Source organism: Molossus molossus, unplaced genomic scaffold (genome assembly GCF_014108415.1).
Source record: "Molossus molossus isolate mMolMol1 unplaced genomic scaffold, mMolMol1.p scaffold_m16_p_18, whole genome shotgun sequence".
Lineage (NCBI taxonomy): Eukaryota > Metazoa > Chordata > Mammalia > Chiroptera > Molossidae > Molossus > Molossus molossus.
Window position 1 is genome coordinate 50832652 of NW_023425353.1, and position 15810 is coordinate 50848461.

General features: G+C 37.3%; 1 protein-coding gene across 5 annotated transcripts in view; it reads left to right on the forward strand.

Moving 5' to 3' along the window:
- RBMS3 (RNA binding motif single stranded interacting protein 3) overlaps positions 1–15810 on the forward strand; it is a 658929-nt gene that overhangs the window by 631769 nt on the left and 11350 nt on the right. For all 5 annotated transcript variants that reach the window (XM_036266544.1, XM_036266545.1, XM_036266543.1 and 2 more), the window contains one exon: positions 15410–15490. In XM_036266544.1, the coding sequence (XP_036122437.1) occupies positions 15410–15490 (81 nt within the window). The remainder of the gene's footprint in view (positions 1–15409; positions 15491–15810) is intronic.

The following is a 15810-nucleotide window of genomic DNA, read 5'->3' on the forward strand; positions in this document are numbered from 1 at the left end:
GTTTTCGAGGGCATTAAAATCACCTCTGTCTGCTCTCTATAGTCCACAGTGCATTGATTCGCATATGAAATTTACCCCCTTTCCAGACTTCCCACAAATAGTTTGCACAGAGTAAAATTAATAAAGACTTGAGGTGTGTTCAGTAATGGAAATATAATGAGCATTTAAATAATGTCAATTGACTATAAAGATGCATCTCTGGCCCTGGCTGGTTTGACTCAGCAGTTAGAGCATCAGCCCTGGGAGAGAAAAGTCTCAGGTTGATTCCCTGTCAAGGACACTACCTTAGTTGTGAGATTAATCCCCACTCGGGAAGGGTCCTTCATCTCTCTCTCTCTTTCTCCCTTTCCCCCACCCCATTCTGTCTAGGAATCTATGGAAAAATATCTTCTGGTGAAGATTTTTAAAAAATGCATCTCTGTGCTTAAAATGCCCTTTGGCATCTTCCGCGCAGTGGGATTACACCCGCCCGTCCCTTCCATAAATCGAGGGTCATCTCACTCAGGCACCTCCCTCCTCCCCCTTCCCCTGGCTCTGCACTGCAGGTTTCTCTCACTCCTCCTCAGAAGAACAGGCTCCTCCCTTTCTCCCATTTATAACTGTTTCTTCATGTAGGTCAAGTGTCTGTCTCCTAAGCCTTTAGTGTCCTACTGTCCACCCCAAGTGTCCTCAGTGCAATTTCTAAAAGAAAATAAATGAGCATTTCCTGCCTAAGTTGATTGACGGTCCTGCAAAACTATTCAGCTGAATTTTTTGTCTTATCATCATAATAATACAGATAAAAATAAATCCAATAATAATATTTCCCATCTTTTAGATTCTTAAGAGTACCCAGCCCTATGTTAAGAACTTTGTATGCATTATTTCACTAATATTTTCCAGAAAAACCTTTAAAGTAGGAGTGTGTGATTTTATTTTACAACAAGAAAAGTAAGTAAGGTTTCTAGGTAAAAACTCAAATGTTTCTTAATCATCATGCTAAACTAATCAATGTAGACATATTTTCTAGTTTTATTGGCTGATGTTATTTTACAGACATTAATTTTATTTTACATTGGCTGACATTATTTTACAGACATTAATTTTATTTTACATTGCCTTGAAAATCTTAAATAAAAAGTTATTTCTAAAACCCTATTATTAGGTAATGAGTATTTGGGGGTGGGGGGGAGTTCAATGGTACTTGTGCAATCTTACACCAGTGCCAACTGAAAAATCCTTTTGCAATATGTATCAACAACCCTTTCAAAACATGAGGTTTTCATTTTTTATCTTCTTTTTTGCTCTAGAATAGATGAACATCACTATCTTGATCCATTTTGTTCATCAGTTTGTTTTGTTCATTAGATTTCACATATAAGTGAGATCAGGTGATACTTGTCTTTCTCTGACTGGCTTATTTCACTTATCATAATACTCTCCAGGTCCCGAGACATGGAAACATGGAACAGAATGTCGAATCTTAGAGGCAAGGGGGGTAGGCAAAGAAATGATATGCATATAAGCGTAGCCCATCGACAGGGACAATAGTGCAGTCAAGGCTAGGGGACGGAAACAGGATGGAGGGGGTCAATAGGGAAGAAATGAGAGGACATCTGTAATACTTTCAACAATAAAGATAGATTTAACTTTAGAAAATCATTATCTTCATGATTAATTTACTAAATTTGAAGCATAGTGTTAGATTAATTTACTTTTTAAATGTTCTTCAAACTAATGTGACATTCTAATGTCAACCCTAAATTAGTTTATGGTCAAGCATCTAGATGCCAGAAAAGAAAGCAAATGGAATGCATTTATAAAATAAGAGTATTCACCCATCAAGTTAAAAATCACCAAAAATACTGAGTTAACATGTTAATGTCTCAAAGCATGTTAATGTCTTAAAAATAATTAATGTACTCAAAGACAGAAAAAATAAACACAAAGAACAAGAAACAAAACCAGAAGAAAACAAGTTTAGTTATGCCACTAGGTTATTTGATGGAAGGAAGGTTTGAATGTCTTTCAGAGAAGCTTTTCTGATCAATACCAAAAATAAGGAACGTTATTAGTAGGTATCTCTTCTCCCTGTCCACTAAGAAATTATGAAAGCACTAGTGAGTCAAGAATAATAATACCAAAGGTGGTTTCTAATGAGTGTTTCTCAAGATCTATTCATTTGGTCCAGTTCCATAGAGAGAGCAGCTGCTTAAATTTAGATAGAGCTTGAATTCAAATGTAAAGTTTTTCTTTTAATTCTCAAGAGTAAAGGGCCTCTACCAATGAGCAGATGGGGTGGAGAGAAGAAAGAATGTTTACAGACCCAACAAGTAATCGTGGTAGCGTTACTTACAGACATTTATATATCAGTCTTATGAAACCATCTACGGTCTCCACTGGCCTGCCTGGAACTTGGAGATGAGGCTAATAGGCCTCTTAAGCTCATCTCCTGAATCACTGTCCTAATTGTCTTGTCGGGGCTTCTACCTTCATTAATTATTTGCAAGGCACACTTACTGCTTGCCCAGTGTATCATCCATTTGTTACCAACTTCACATGGTATCTTTTCCTTTGCATCTCTCTGAAAGCACTTTTGAAAACCCAAAGACAAACGTTTCTGCATTTTTATGCACTGTGCAAAAAGTCCTCTCTTCCTCATGTCTTACCTAAGATCTGGTTTGTTCTAAGAATGTGTACTTCCTCAACTACCCTCTCGAATAGAGACTTCACTTATTCGTATGATCAAGGGAGCTGGAGAAAGGTGTTATCAGCCTTTTATATCACCACTGCCTCTTCTAGAACTGTGCAGATCCCTTCCCCTTTTAACGATCACAATGTTCACGGATGCTGTCTTCTCCCCTTCTTTCTGCCATTGTCTGTGGATCTCCTTGACAACCTGAACATTCAATATGGCATTTTGTCATTAATTCTAACTCCTGCTTCATTACTGCCATAGTCACAGTACTGCAGCAATACTCTTGGGCAGTGCACTTGCTACCATTTTCTCATGAAGAATATCAGGTGTGAATTCCTTCTGTTACCTGATCCCCAATTTGCAAATTAAGTGATTTTGGTATTCAGCCTCACCTTGAGATACTTCTCAACAAGCATTCCACAGCCTCTAACAAGGACAATATTCTTTCCCTACATTTGCTGTCCTGTCTCCTTTTATTCCTGATATAGTTAGATTTCTTTTAAATTGTAAATTGTTTGCAATTGGATCCAATTTATTCTCAGATACATGTAGGATGTCAGATATATTTTCTGGTTCAGAGTTCCTTTTGTCTTAATTTTAAGTGTATTTCCTTTACCCCAGACCTAATTATGCAATTTTTGAAGAAAGAAACTTGATTTCTTAGCTAACCTATTCTTCCTGAGTTTCTGCTGTTTTCCTTGCAAAAAAGTGATTTTTCATTCATTTACCAAATTCTTGCTTAATACAAGTAAGATGCTGTCACCCAGGCCTGAGGTAGTTCTTGCCATTTGAATTCCTCAGTAAACCTATAACCTTTCTAATTAACTTAAGGTTCCTGATATTTGAAGGCACTACTCAGGAGTCTTCACAAATGTCAGGTATTTTCTATCAAAGAATTTTGGTGAGTCTAGGAAAATCTCATCTCTTCTCTCAATAATAATTATTAGCTTTATTTTATGTTATAATGTGCTTCCAAATAAACACCAAACCACTGAAGACATGCTATAATCATATTTTGTTCACTATTTTATTTATGGCATAGATACTGTATTGGTCAGGGTTCCCCAGAAAAACAGAACCAATAGGGTATGTAGATAGAGATAGATAGATAGATAGATAGATAGATAGATAGATAGATAGATAGATAGATAGATAGAAGAGGAGATTTACTGTAGGAATTAGCTCCTGCAATTACAGAGGCTGAGAAGTCCCATAATCCACCATCTGCAAGCTGAAGAACCAGGAGCGCCTGGTGATATAATTCCGTTCACGTCTGAGGTCTGACGACCAGTGAAGCCAATGGTGTAGCAGCCAGTACAAGGCCTGAGAATCTGGGGGCAACTGATGTAAGTTCTTGGGTCTGAACGCCCAAGAACTAGGAGCTGTGATGTCTGGGGGCAGGAGAAAATCGATATCCCCAGCTCAAGAAAAGAGAGAATTCACTCTTCCTCCACGTCTTGTTCAGTTCAAGCCCTCTGTGGACTAGATGCTGCCCACTCACATTGCTGAAGGGGACCTTCTGGGCTCAGTCTCCCAATTCAAATGCCAATTTCTTCAGGAAAAAAAACCCACACTCAGAAATAATGTTTTACCAGCTGTCTGAGCATCCTTAGCCCAGTCAAATTGGCACATGAAATTAACCTTCACAGGCAAAAATACAAAAAACAAAGAACTGGGAGTTCTGTGCTCTTCCCTGAAAAACTGTATAGTTTCTATGAATTATACAACTTGAGTTTTTCATCCAGAATGCTTAATCATTCATTCATTCTTTCGACAAAGACGAAGGGCATGCTCTTGGCTGTGTGCGGGCAGCTGTAGGTTACAAGGAGTCTAAGAACTCAGTGGCAGTGGGTTGATATTTACCCCAAAATAACATCCTTTGTCTCTTCATTGTTTGACAGGTGTCATCCCACAAACTATTCTACAATTTTTGTGGTAAGGAGTGGAATCTGATCTCTGGCACCAGAAAGTCTGTTTCCTTCCAGTCGTTTTTTTCTATCTTTTTGCCCTTTTTGGTTTTTTAATTTGAACTCTTCATACATGTCTTTCATGCCTCCTGGCAGAAACTGCTTCATTATGCCCTTATCTTGCCAGAGTTGTATGTGATCACATAGAATAGTACCATTTAAATCTCTTCCTCCTAAATATATACAGTTCTTAGAAGTATTTTTCTCAAATAGCTTTATATCCTATTTTTGTAGTTTTCCATTTGTTATTGCTTTCTATTCTTTCCTCCTTATTTAGAACATAACTTCATCTTTCTTTCTTCTCCCTTCTTCCTCCCTACTCAACTTCATGTACTCCCTACACATCTTGGCTCAATCTCTAACATGAATAGTCTAACTTGTTGAGTACGTCAAGTTTTATCTGTCAAAGTCTCTTGACTAAAAAACAATCAGATTAAGTAAGAATATGTTTGATGATTCTTATAGAGGCTGAATTCTTTCAAACTACATGTTAAGGGCACCCTGAGCACTTTCCTTTATTGTCTACCCTAGTCCACTAGGAAGATTGGCGTTCATGGTGCGTGGGCCTGAGATGGTGGAGAGGAAATGTTTTGTATGAAGATGGAATTTACTGTGGGCAGCAGCCTGGATGAGTTCCCTTTCACTTTGGCTGAAGCATCTTTACCTAGCCCAATGTAATGCTTTAGTCACAGACTTAAATCGAAAACAGCAAAGCTTCCAGGCATACTGGGGATTTCTTAGTTAACTTGTCTATCTTCGTGACAAAACCCCTTTTCCTTTCAAAAATCAAGGAGCAAACCTGGTCTCCAAGAGAAAAAGCTAAATGAGCCCAAAGAGGTTGAGGACATTTGTTGTTGGACTGTGTGTTCATATAAATTTGTGAAAGAACTATCCAGATAATAATTCAGTGAGTCATTTGTTAAAGTTATTTCTTCTTGATACTTTCAAATTCAGAGACTGATTTAAATAAATGTTTATTTGACCCCAACAGCCTCTCTCATTTGAAGAGATCACTACTTTACAGCGACTTTTCACTCTTCACCAGTAATAATCATACTAATATGCAAAACTACTAGAAAATGTTAAGAAGCCACAAGGAAGGTATAAATAGGCAAGAAATTTAAGCACAAAATGGGAAGACTACCAGAAGAAAGTAGTAATAATACAAAAAGATTAAATTGGATTTAATTATCTACTCTGGCTCTGGGTACTGTGGTGAATGTAAAAGTGGCAATAATATTTTACATATGTAAATCAGAAAGGAGAAATGAACCCTCCAGGACATCCCATGGGTCAGCAACAAAATGTGTTCCTCCTGGGCTGTAGGAACCTCCAATCCATGCTTTAATACCATAGTATATGCTTACTTAATATCTGGTTCATAATAAGAGCTCAATAAAATGTGAGTAATGTTCTTAATAAGTGAATTAAGAATATATATTTATTACTGGAATTTTACAATAGAGTACCTTGGCCTCTTAGTCTCTGAGATCCTCACTTCTGGTGATCTTTACTGTATCCTAGAGTTTGTCATTAGCAACCACTGTACCATCTCTAGATCTGAATTTCGAACACTAGTTCAATTCTAGACATGCCAGCCTGCCTACCACCGCCTTCCTTCTGCACACTTCTGTAATGACCCGTATGGCCATCATTCTTTGACACCATGAAGCCTGCCTATCTGTTTATTACCTACTTGTTAGTATCAGCTTCTCCTTTATTTGCTCACTGCCTTGCCTGTCTTAGATCTCAGAGTAGAGCCTTGTAACCACTTTTTTATCATGGGCCCTAACCTCCCTTGGCTCACTCTCCCTCTGTCATTCTCTGATGGTACAACTTTTGTCTTCTTGCCTCCAGTTCTCAGTCTGCTCCATTCCTTTGAGCGGCTGGGTGTGGCTAGTGTAAAACATCCCCTCAGTGCCGGTGAGTGTCACACTCCCTCGGAGACTACACAACTGAAGTGGGCCTCAGCACAGCCTAGAAATCGTGCCGGTCCATCTGTTCTCCAGTCACCGAGACAACCAAGTCACACCTCCTCCCAGTCCACCACGTCCCACTGTCACCTCTATTGGCTCAGCAATAGAAACAATGAGGAGACAACCTAGGTACCTTACAAAGGTCCCAACCTTCGCGCATTTGAATCCATTCAATCCATCTTGTTTAAATAGATTCATTGTCCTTGTTCTGATCTAAGGTCAACATTTTCCTTTCTCTGTTGATCTTTTTCTCTGTTTTGTAAACTTTTATAGAAGTACAACATATGAACAGAAGAGTGTACAATTTCTAAGTTTACAGCTCAGTAAATTTGACAAAGTGTAAACACTCATGTACCCACCACCTAGATCAAGATGTGATAGGTCCTGTTCTCACAGAGACCTCCCTCCTGTTTGTTATTCACACAAAAGTACCCACAACCCTGACTCCTAGATTTGTTTTGATTGTTTCTAAACTTTAAATAAATGAAATCATACAGTATGAAGACTTTTATGTCAGCTTTTCAAAAAATCCAACATTATAGCCATAAGATTCATCCATATTTGCAGAACAAGATTTTAAAAAAAAATATATTATTGTACAGTATAAATATATCAGAATTTATTAATTCGACTGTTGGTTGACAGTAGAATTTAGGTTATTTTCAGCTTGGAACAATTATAATACTGCTCTGAATATTTTTTTACCTATCTCTTGCTGCATATTTGAAAGAATTTTTGTTGTTCACATGTCTAGGAGTGGGATTACTTGGTGGTAGGTTCAGCTCTTTGGCACTGCCATCCAGTTTTGCAGAGTGGGTGCACACATGTGTACTCCTGCAAGCAGCACACGAGAGTACCAGCTGTCTGCGTTCTTGTCGACACTTGGTATTGTCAGACTTCCATTTCTGCCAGCCGGGTAGGAATGCAGTGTTACATCATCATACTGATCATTTGTATGACCCTGATGACCAGTGAGTGAGGGTATGTATTCATATGATTATTGGCACTTTGAATTTTAAATACACTCTTTTGGAAAGTGTCTGAGTGACTATATATAGATATATATCTTTTTTTTATTGGTGTTTTGTTTTTTTATTGAACTTTTTATTGACATAATTATATAGCCACATGTAGTTGTAAGAAATAATATAGAGAGATCCCTTGTACACTTGCCTCAGTTTCCTTCAATACTTTGCACAACTCTTCATCTTTAGTATGAAAGTTTTTCTGCTTTTTCTCAGACTCATTTCTAGGTATTTGATATGTTTGATGCTATCCATACAGTATTTTAAATTTCATTTTTAATTGTTGCTGATAGCTACGATAGCTACAAATATAATTTTTTAACTTGTACCTAGCAACCTTACTAAATTTCCTTATTAATTCTAACAATTTTTTAAAATATGTTATTGGAATGTCTATATATTAATAACGTCATCTGTGGATAACGACAGTTTGTTCATCTTTATCTCTTTCTTTCTGTCTTTCTTTTTTTCTTTCTTTCTTTTTTCTCATCTTATTATACTTCTAGAACCTCCAAAACAAAATTAGAACCTATGATATTAGACATCATTTTCTCATTCCAAAATTTAAATAGAAAGTGTTCAGTATGTCACCATTAACTGTGATGTTAGTTGTTTGTTTTTGGTATATATCCTTCTTTTCCTAGTCTCCATCGATTACTAGTGTATCAAGACATGTCTCATATCCAGGTATTCGATTTTATCAAAGATATTTCTGAGTCTTTTGAAATGATCGTATAGTTTTCTTCTTTATTCTGTCAATGTGGTGAATTACGGTGACTTATTTTCAAATGCTAAACCTACTTTTTAATCCTGAAATAAATTTAGGAAGTTTCCATAAATGTTTATGAGAGACACTAGGCTGTAGATTTTCCTTCTTGTAACGTCCCTGTCGATTTTTGGTGTAAGGAGTATGCTAGCTTCATAAAATGAGTTGGGAAGTGTTCCTTTTGTATTATTTTCTGGAAGAAAATGTAAAACTGGTATTATTTATCTCTTAAATGTTTGGGAAAATCAGCAGAAAAGTCAAATGGAGCTAAAATTTTTATTGTGGGGAGGTTTTGGATCATGAATTCAATTTCTTTAGTACAAAGAGCTATTGAATTTTTCTATTTTTTGTCTGTTTTGCTAAATTGTGCTATTGAACACATTTGTCTATTTAATATAAGTTGTCAAATGTGTAGACATAAAGTTGTTCATGATGTCTTATCATCTCTTCTACTTTCCCACTTCCCTTTTCATTTAACTCGGTGAGTCTTTCATCCCCCCCACACCATCGCAGGCATGCTCTCATAGTGCCTCCAATCTGACATCTGATGAAAAATTAAGTTTTATTTGATTTATTTGTAATTGTGAGTTGTCCTTGTGAATCACTGTATCTCTCTTCTTTCCCACCTTTCTCTAGATTTTATCTTACCTATCACAGAAAGGTGCGAGGAGGGGAAGGAGATAATTCATAGTGTGTATGTAGAGTGTCTCTAATTCAAATTTTAAAACATAATTTCTTTTTTTTTTTTTATCCTCACCCGAGGACATTTTCCCATTTTTTTGTTCAGGTAGAGTGGGAGGGAGAGAGAGAGAGAGAAACATCGATGTGAAAGGGACACATCGAGTGGCTGCCACCCGCACGACCGACCAGGGCCGGGGACAAACTGCAACCGAGGTACATGCCCTTAGCGGGAACCGAACCCGGGTCTCTCCGGACCGCAGGTCGACGCTCTAACCGCTGAGCCAAACCGGCCAGGGCAAACATAATTTCTTAATCAGCTCTATTTCCATAGCATTATCTTTTATTTTCATAGCTACCATAATGATCTGTGAACATGCTCAAACCCAACGGGCTCTGTTTCCCCCAGTACATCCATGAAAGCTGCCTTCTCTGAAGTGTCGCAGGCCTCCACAGCTTGCTAACACGTGGGGTGGCGACTACTCACAGATGGATTTTGTGAATTTCCAAGCTGAGAACAACCTCCAAGAGTCACCCTTGTTACTCTATTTGCTGTATGCCGACAAAAAATGCCCCCACCCCGGAATACAACAACAATCTGTGGTTTTTTGTTTAATAATGTAACACACACCTCTGTGGGTGATGTTCAATGCTATTCTGGGGAACTGAATGGGATAAAACAGGCTGCCTAATTTTAAGAATTCTGGACTCCATTTCAATGAAGCCCAGTACCAGCCTTCTTCTCTCTTTGAGTGTTTTTACTCCTGGTGTGTGAAGTATATGCTGCTTTCTGTATTCACTACCACCTACTCTTCAGGGATAGTTATTTCCATTACCAGCACCTGTCTACTTTGTTACTTCTATATTAGCATCTTAAAGAATAAATAGTCTACTTTATAAATTAATACTAACAAAACATTATAAAAACCTACACTGTGACTACTCTGGATGGAAATTTTGCTTCATTTTCCATTGTGTCATTGACAGAAGCAGGAAGGATATGGGAGGAACTGAGCAGGTGGGGCCCAGCCTTACATACCGCAGTGGGCATTCTTTCCTTTCACGGGGAATCTCTCAGGCTCTCTTCCTCTAGGGATAGTCTTTTATCTTTCATTCATCGAGTGACATAAAGACTTAGAAAGCAATCTAAGAATTACACTCCTTCCAGCTCATACTACTTAGTCAAAGCAGGCTTGCAAAATGATACAAATTTGCCATTCCAAATTCAAGTATTGCTTCCCAACTGAGATTATATACAAATTCAAAACTGCACCCTCAAATATACCCTCAGAACTGCAGCAGAGGAAACACCGTACCTCTCCCTCGGCCCTTCACCCAACGCTGATGACTCATAACTCAGGCTGTCCCCTATATCCTCAAACTTCCTTTATTAGAAGAAACTTTGTACCCCATGATCTTAAAAATAATTTCCACTGCGCGTTGCTAGCATCACCTAGCACAACTGCTGCTTTCTTTGCTCAGTTTCCTTTCTGAGGTTCATTTTATAACTTTCCTATACCCTTCCCGTGGGCTGATCGAGCCTGGACAACTTTCCTTGCTGAAAATTGTTAAGCAGATTTATTAATGTTACAGCAGGGACTAGAAACACCAGTTTACTATCTAAAGAGTATAATGATCCTTCCAAATGAGCAAGTTTGATCAAATATTTCAGGAAATTCCAAAAATTGAAATGTGGGAACTTTCAGAAATTCCAAAAATTGACATGTGTGGACTTTCTTGCCATTCCTTCACTCAACAAGTAATCAAACTACATTTCCTCATAAGAAACCCATCAAACATTTTTAATTGTTTTGTTTTTGTGGGAGAAGAAAAAGTAAGTCCAAAACTAAAATTTTAAGTTGTCTTTCTTTGTTTCCTTGGAGATAATCAATGATTCCCCAGTAACAGAAACAGTTTGTCCTAACTTAAACAGGCAAAAACACAATTCCTCTCCAGTTTCACCACTCTTTCCTCGCTTTGTGTAAATATCTTGGTGATGCAGTGTCTAGACTTCTTGGAGCAAGTGATGGAGTCTGGAATTTATTCTGTGGCTTTGAAAATGGCTATCCAGATCTCCTGTGTACACGTGAAAATCTGACACTTTCAGAATATGTAAAAATCATCAAAATGTTTACCAAAAAATACAATGTATCAAACCATGTCAGACTTTATACTGTGTACTACAGAGAAACATTGTATGGACATGTTCATTTTATCTATATCATGTCATTGTCATGTTTCCATCATCACATCAAAAAATGCAAAATAATTTCTGCTCATGAAAGAATTATGGCAGATTTTTTTTCTAGCTTGTGAGAAATATCCATAAAAGAAATTAGCTTCCAGGGTGCATATCCATTCTTGTTATGGTTCTAATAAGTAATCCAAAGGAATTTATCAAGTCAGAGAGGCAGACTTTTTCATATCGTAGGTCCTTCCCTGGGTCCTGTGTCATTGGCCAGCTGGTAAAAATGAAATCAGCCTCTGAAGCACCCAGATCTAAGTGTGTTTTGTGCAGCCTGGATTATTAAGTCCGACTGTAGTTTATCTCTTAAGGAAATCAAACTGCGCACTTGTAAAGAAATTTCAGGGTTACTTGTCACCAATTACATAAAGCCGAGAGGTGGTCTCACACGTAGCCGTAACCATTTCCTGTAAGCACTTGTTCCTAATTTTACAAGGCTGCCACTTCGTGAGGCTTATCCTAGGAAACATATGTCTACTACAGAAGAGGTTTATTGCAAAAGTTTATCCAGAGATAATAGTCTTACAGGGCATAAAACTCCGTAGCATCGACTTGTTTGAAATAAGTGTCTGTTTCTAATTTTCAAATGACGTTCTCAAGCACTGCCTATTAGCTTTTCCATGACAAAGAAAAAAAGAGCAATCCGAAAGTAGTTTTTGTTTTTGTTTTTTCATTAAAATATACACACATACAACAGACACAATGAACTGAGTTGGCCTCATTTATACTATAAAATCTCTCTTGGTTCTCTTTAGAATAGCAGCATGAAAGCAAGTTAAGTAATAAGTTAAGCATATAGGGTATCCCTTCTAGAAGAAAATCAGCTATTCTTAGTATAAAGTAACATAAAAAGCATATGGAAATTAAATGATAATAAAAATGCTAATCATAGGCATATTATATTTCTTAATCAGAACTGTAGTTATTCAAGTCCATTAATTAAAAAAAACATTATCTATATTACATGGGAATGATCAAAAGGAAGCTCTCAACCTTATTTATTTAATTTCAAAGCTAATGAAGTGGACTGAAAAGTGTGCTGAGTTACAGGTCAGAAGAACTGGAGTGTATCCCCATTATAGGTTGGTCTCAGTTTCTCAGTGTGTGAAATGGGTGAGCCACCCTGCCTAGCACACAGCGATGTTCTAAACAGAAGATGAATATGAATCTCTGCCATAAGCACTTCAGCGTAGGTCATATTCACATTTCACTGAATGTCATGGGAGGCCTGAAGATGTTCTGATTCCGTTTTATTGGGCAAAACACAGATGAGGTTTAGAATAATGCAGAGTCATTTGACGAAGCTTAGCTAAGAATTACAGAATGTGCTTTTCATTAACTCTACTGCCTAGGAACTCTGTTTGGCATAAGGGGTCTAAAAAAGGGGGTCGATCCTCCTGTGAGCTAGTGAAGACTGTTTTCCAGGGCTTCAGGCCATGTTCCTAAATCTAGTTCACAGAACCATCTCCTTAGAGATGTAGACAGTGGAGCAGAGATGGATCAAAGTCCTGTCCTGCAGATGGATGCCAGTGATGGCATCATCTTATCCAAAGGACACTCATACTCACTTACCGGGCCCAGTCCCAAAGTCTGGGATTACTATCTCTGGAAGAGAAAATAACCAAATCCATGATGGACTGTCCTTTTACTAGCATGTTATAACTCTTGGAAAATCATGACCAAAGGGTAGAACATGAGCCACAACAGTATCGACTCTGCTTAGATAAATTCATAGTTGGTAAAAAAAAATATGCTCTCACTTGCTACAGATCTACTACAACTTTTAAGATTCAATTAAAGAAACATTTTCTAAAGTATGTTTTTTTAGAGCACTAGTTCTAAGCAAAATTATTAGGTGCTACCAAAAAAAGTTTTAGGTATGCTGGTTTAATCAACTTTAACTCAGTTTCTGTAAAATAGTGATTTCTCAAGAGTGTTTTAACATGTCAGTATCAAAGAAAAGAATATAGCATGCAGCATTGTTTAAATGCATTGGAACACAGAAAGCTTTGTCTCATGTGAGCCTAGCGTTCTATAAAAATACATTGTAGAGAAAACTAAATCAAAGGCTATTTAAAACCTCTATAACACAGTCAGACCACCTGTCTGAAATAGTCAGGGGACTGTAATTATCCCCGGTGTTCTCTCTAAAGCAGTTTTGCTGGTAATGCAAACACCTGCCATGGGGTTCTAGATGTGAAATAATACTTGCTGAAATGTGACTCCAGATTCTATACTTATTTTAGAAAATGGATAGCAATCAGGTGCCTGAATACTTATCATCTGCTTAAGGACACAAGGACAACGAATTGGACAGAGTATGCATTTAAACATTATATAAACATATTATAGGGTTGGCGAAATTGATATATATATATATAATGAGCTCAGAATTATCCATGGCTAAGAGGCATGCGATATTTGTCATTGGAAGAGTAAGGATTTCTACTCATATCCTTTTATTTAGCCATTGACCAATAAATTATTGAGAACCAGGCATTTGGTGTATTAAAAGATTCAGAGACAAGTAAAACTTGGCCCATGCCTTCAAGGGGATAATAGTCTGGACAATTTTAATAGAAGGGGGATAAATGCTACAAGATCACAGAGGACAGGGCACAAAAACTCTGATAGTTTTTAACTATAAAGCTGAATTACTAATATCACCAGGCCTTTCAAACAATCACTCTTGGTCCAAGTTACAAGGCTGTTTAATACAGATATGAATTGCACTCAGTTGTTATTAGTAGCAACTAGAATACAGAGAGCAGTTCAGTTTGTTTGGTTTGGAGTTGTTTCATTAAGGCTGTGTCTATTTTTAGCAAACAGATACAGTAGAACAGTGCATAGTTTACAGTGAAGATGCATTTATTCCAGAATTGCTTTACTGCTATAATTCTCTAAACCATTAAGCAACAGCTGATGAGCTAGTCTCCATTCAGATATTCCCTTTATTCAGAATCATCATGCCTCTTGGATTCTGAAAGTACCAAGATACATAGAACATAGTAATTTAGGTTTTGCATATTTATGCATGGCCTTAATTTTTGAACTCTGCAAATTTAGAAGAATAAATGTTCACAGGCTTGTGATTTTCCATAACCATAATTTCTCTCACCTTTGTGAATTGAGAAACCTGGTCTTCATTAGATGGTTCTGGTTCTAAAGTCTTGGGATGTTCATCAAGTTTAGAAACTCAGAAATATGGTTGATTCGATAGAAAATTTCATTCTCAAAGAGTAGAACTTCAAATTTCCTAGGGAAACATGTATTAGAAATAGCAATATTGGTTATACTTTCCATTAGGTGACCATGTAATTTTTCTGGGGCTCCTTATCTTCATTGCAAAAATACATATTATCCCCAATACGTATGTTACTGAATGCTACAACTTAGCGAAAAAGAAAATGATTGGAATGTTTCATTGTTTATTCAGATGAAGAAAATTTGGAGAATTCAAGTTGCAGAGGAAATCCTGACATGAGAAAGGGTGGGGAGTGGGGGGGGGGGGAGGAGGGCAAAGGAGGCTTTAATATTATCTGCAACACTATTTTTTATTTGTTTGAAATAGTGATGTGAAAATTACACAATGATGATATTTGCCAATTCTGAATGTTGCTACATAAGTATTTCTTGCCTTATTCCTCCTGTTTTTATTTAATAACAAATTATTACTAACAATATGATTCATTCATTCAACAAATAATTTGTTGAGAGCCTACTATATGATAGATGCTAGTAGTAAAATGGAGAAAGAAAGGAAAAAAAGGGACATCATCCCTGCCCTCATGGAATCTGTTTTATTTAAGAAAGGGAAATATTTGAGATCTGACATAGGCTGTTTACAAAGACAAAGTGAGCGAATGGGGATGAATGAACTCGTACTGATATTGAGGAGGTGGCTGCCCTTAGGGAGAAGAGGTCATTCTGTGCTCATAGGAACTGCCTTGATTTTGGTCAGAATACAGTTTAACTTTAACCATGCACCGGCCACAGGCCACACAGCTCTTGTGATACCTTCTTCTTGTTGGTTGCAATCCCAAGTTCACCTTCATTTTTCTTTGATTCTCTCTAGTATATGACTGCTGCCGCTCCTATGCAAGGGACCTACATTCCCCAGTACACGCCTGTGCCTCCGACAGCTGTTTCTATCGAAGTAAGTTTGTCTCTGTCCTAAAGAAAGAGGGTCTGAGCTTCATCTCAACCACATGTACTGTGGTCCCTATAACCCAAGGAATTTTATGTGTGATGTTTGTGCTGCTCTGAAATGTGAAATTCCAAGCTCAGTGTATGAAAATATGTGTCTTTACTTGGCGACGCCTAAATTTTCCTTTGTGCATAAAATAAAGAAAATATGTTTTAAGACAACATGATTAAAACATATTTTCTTTGCTATATTATGGGGAGCTTGTTTAAAACTGTAAACTCTCAGACACCACCCAGACGACTGAATCAGAATTTGTGTTTTTTTAAATT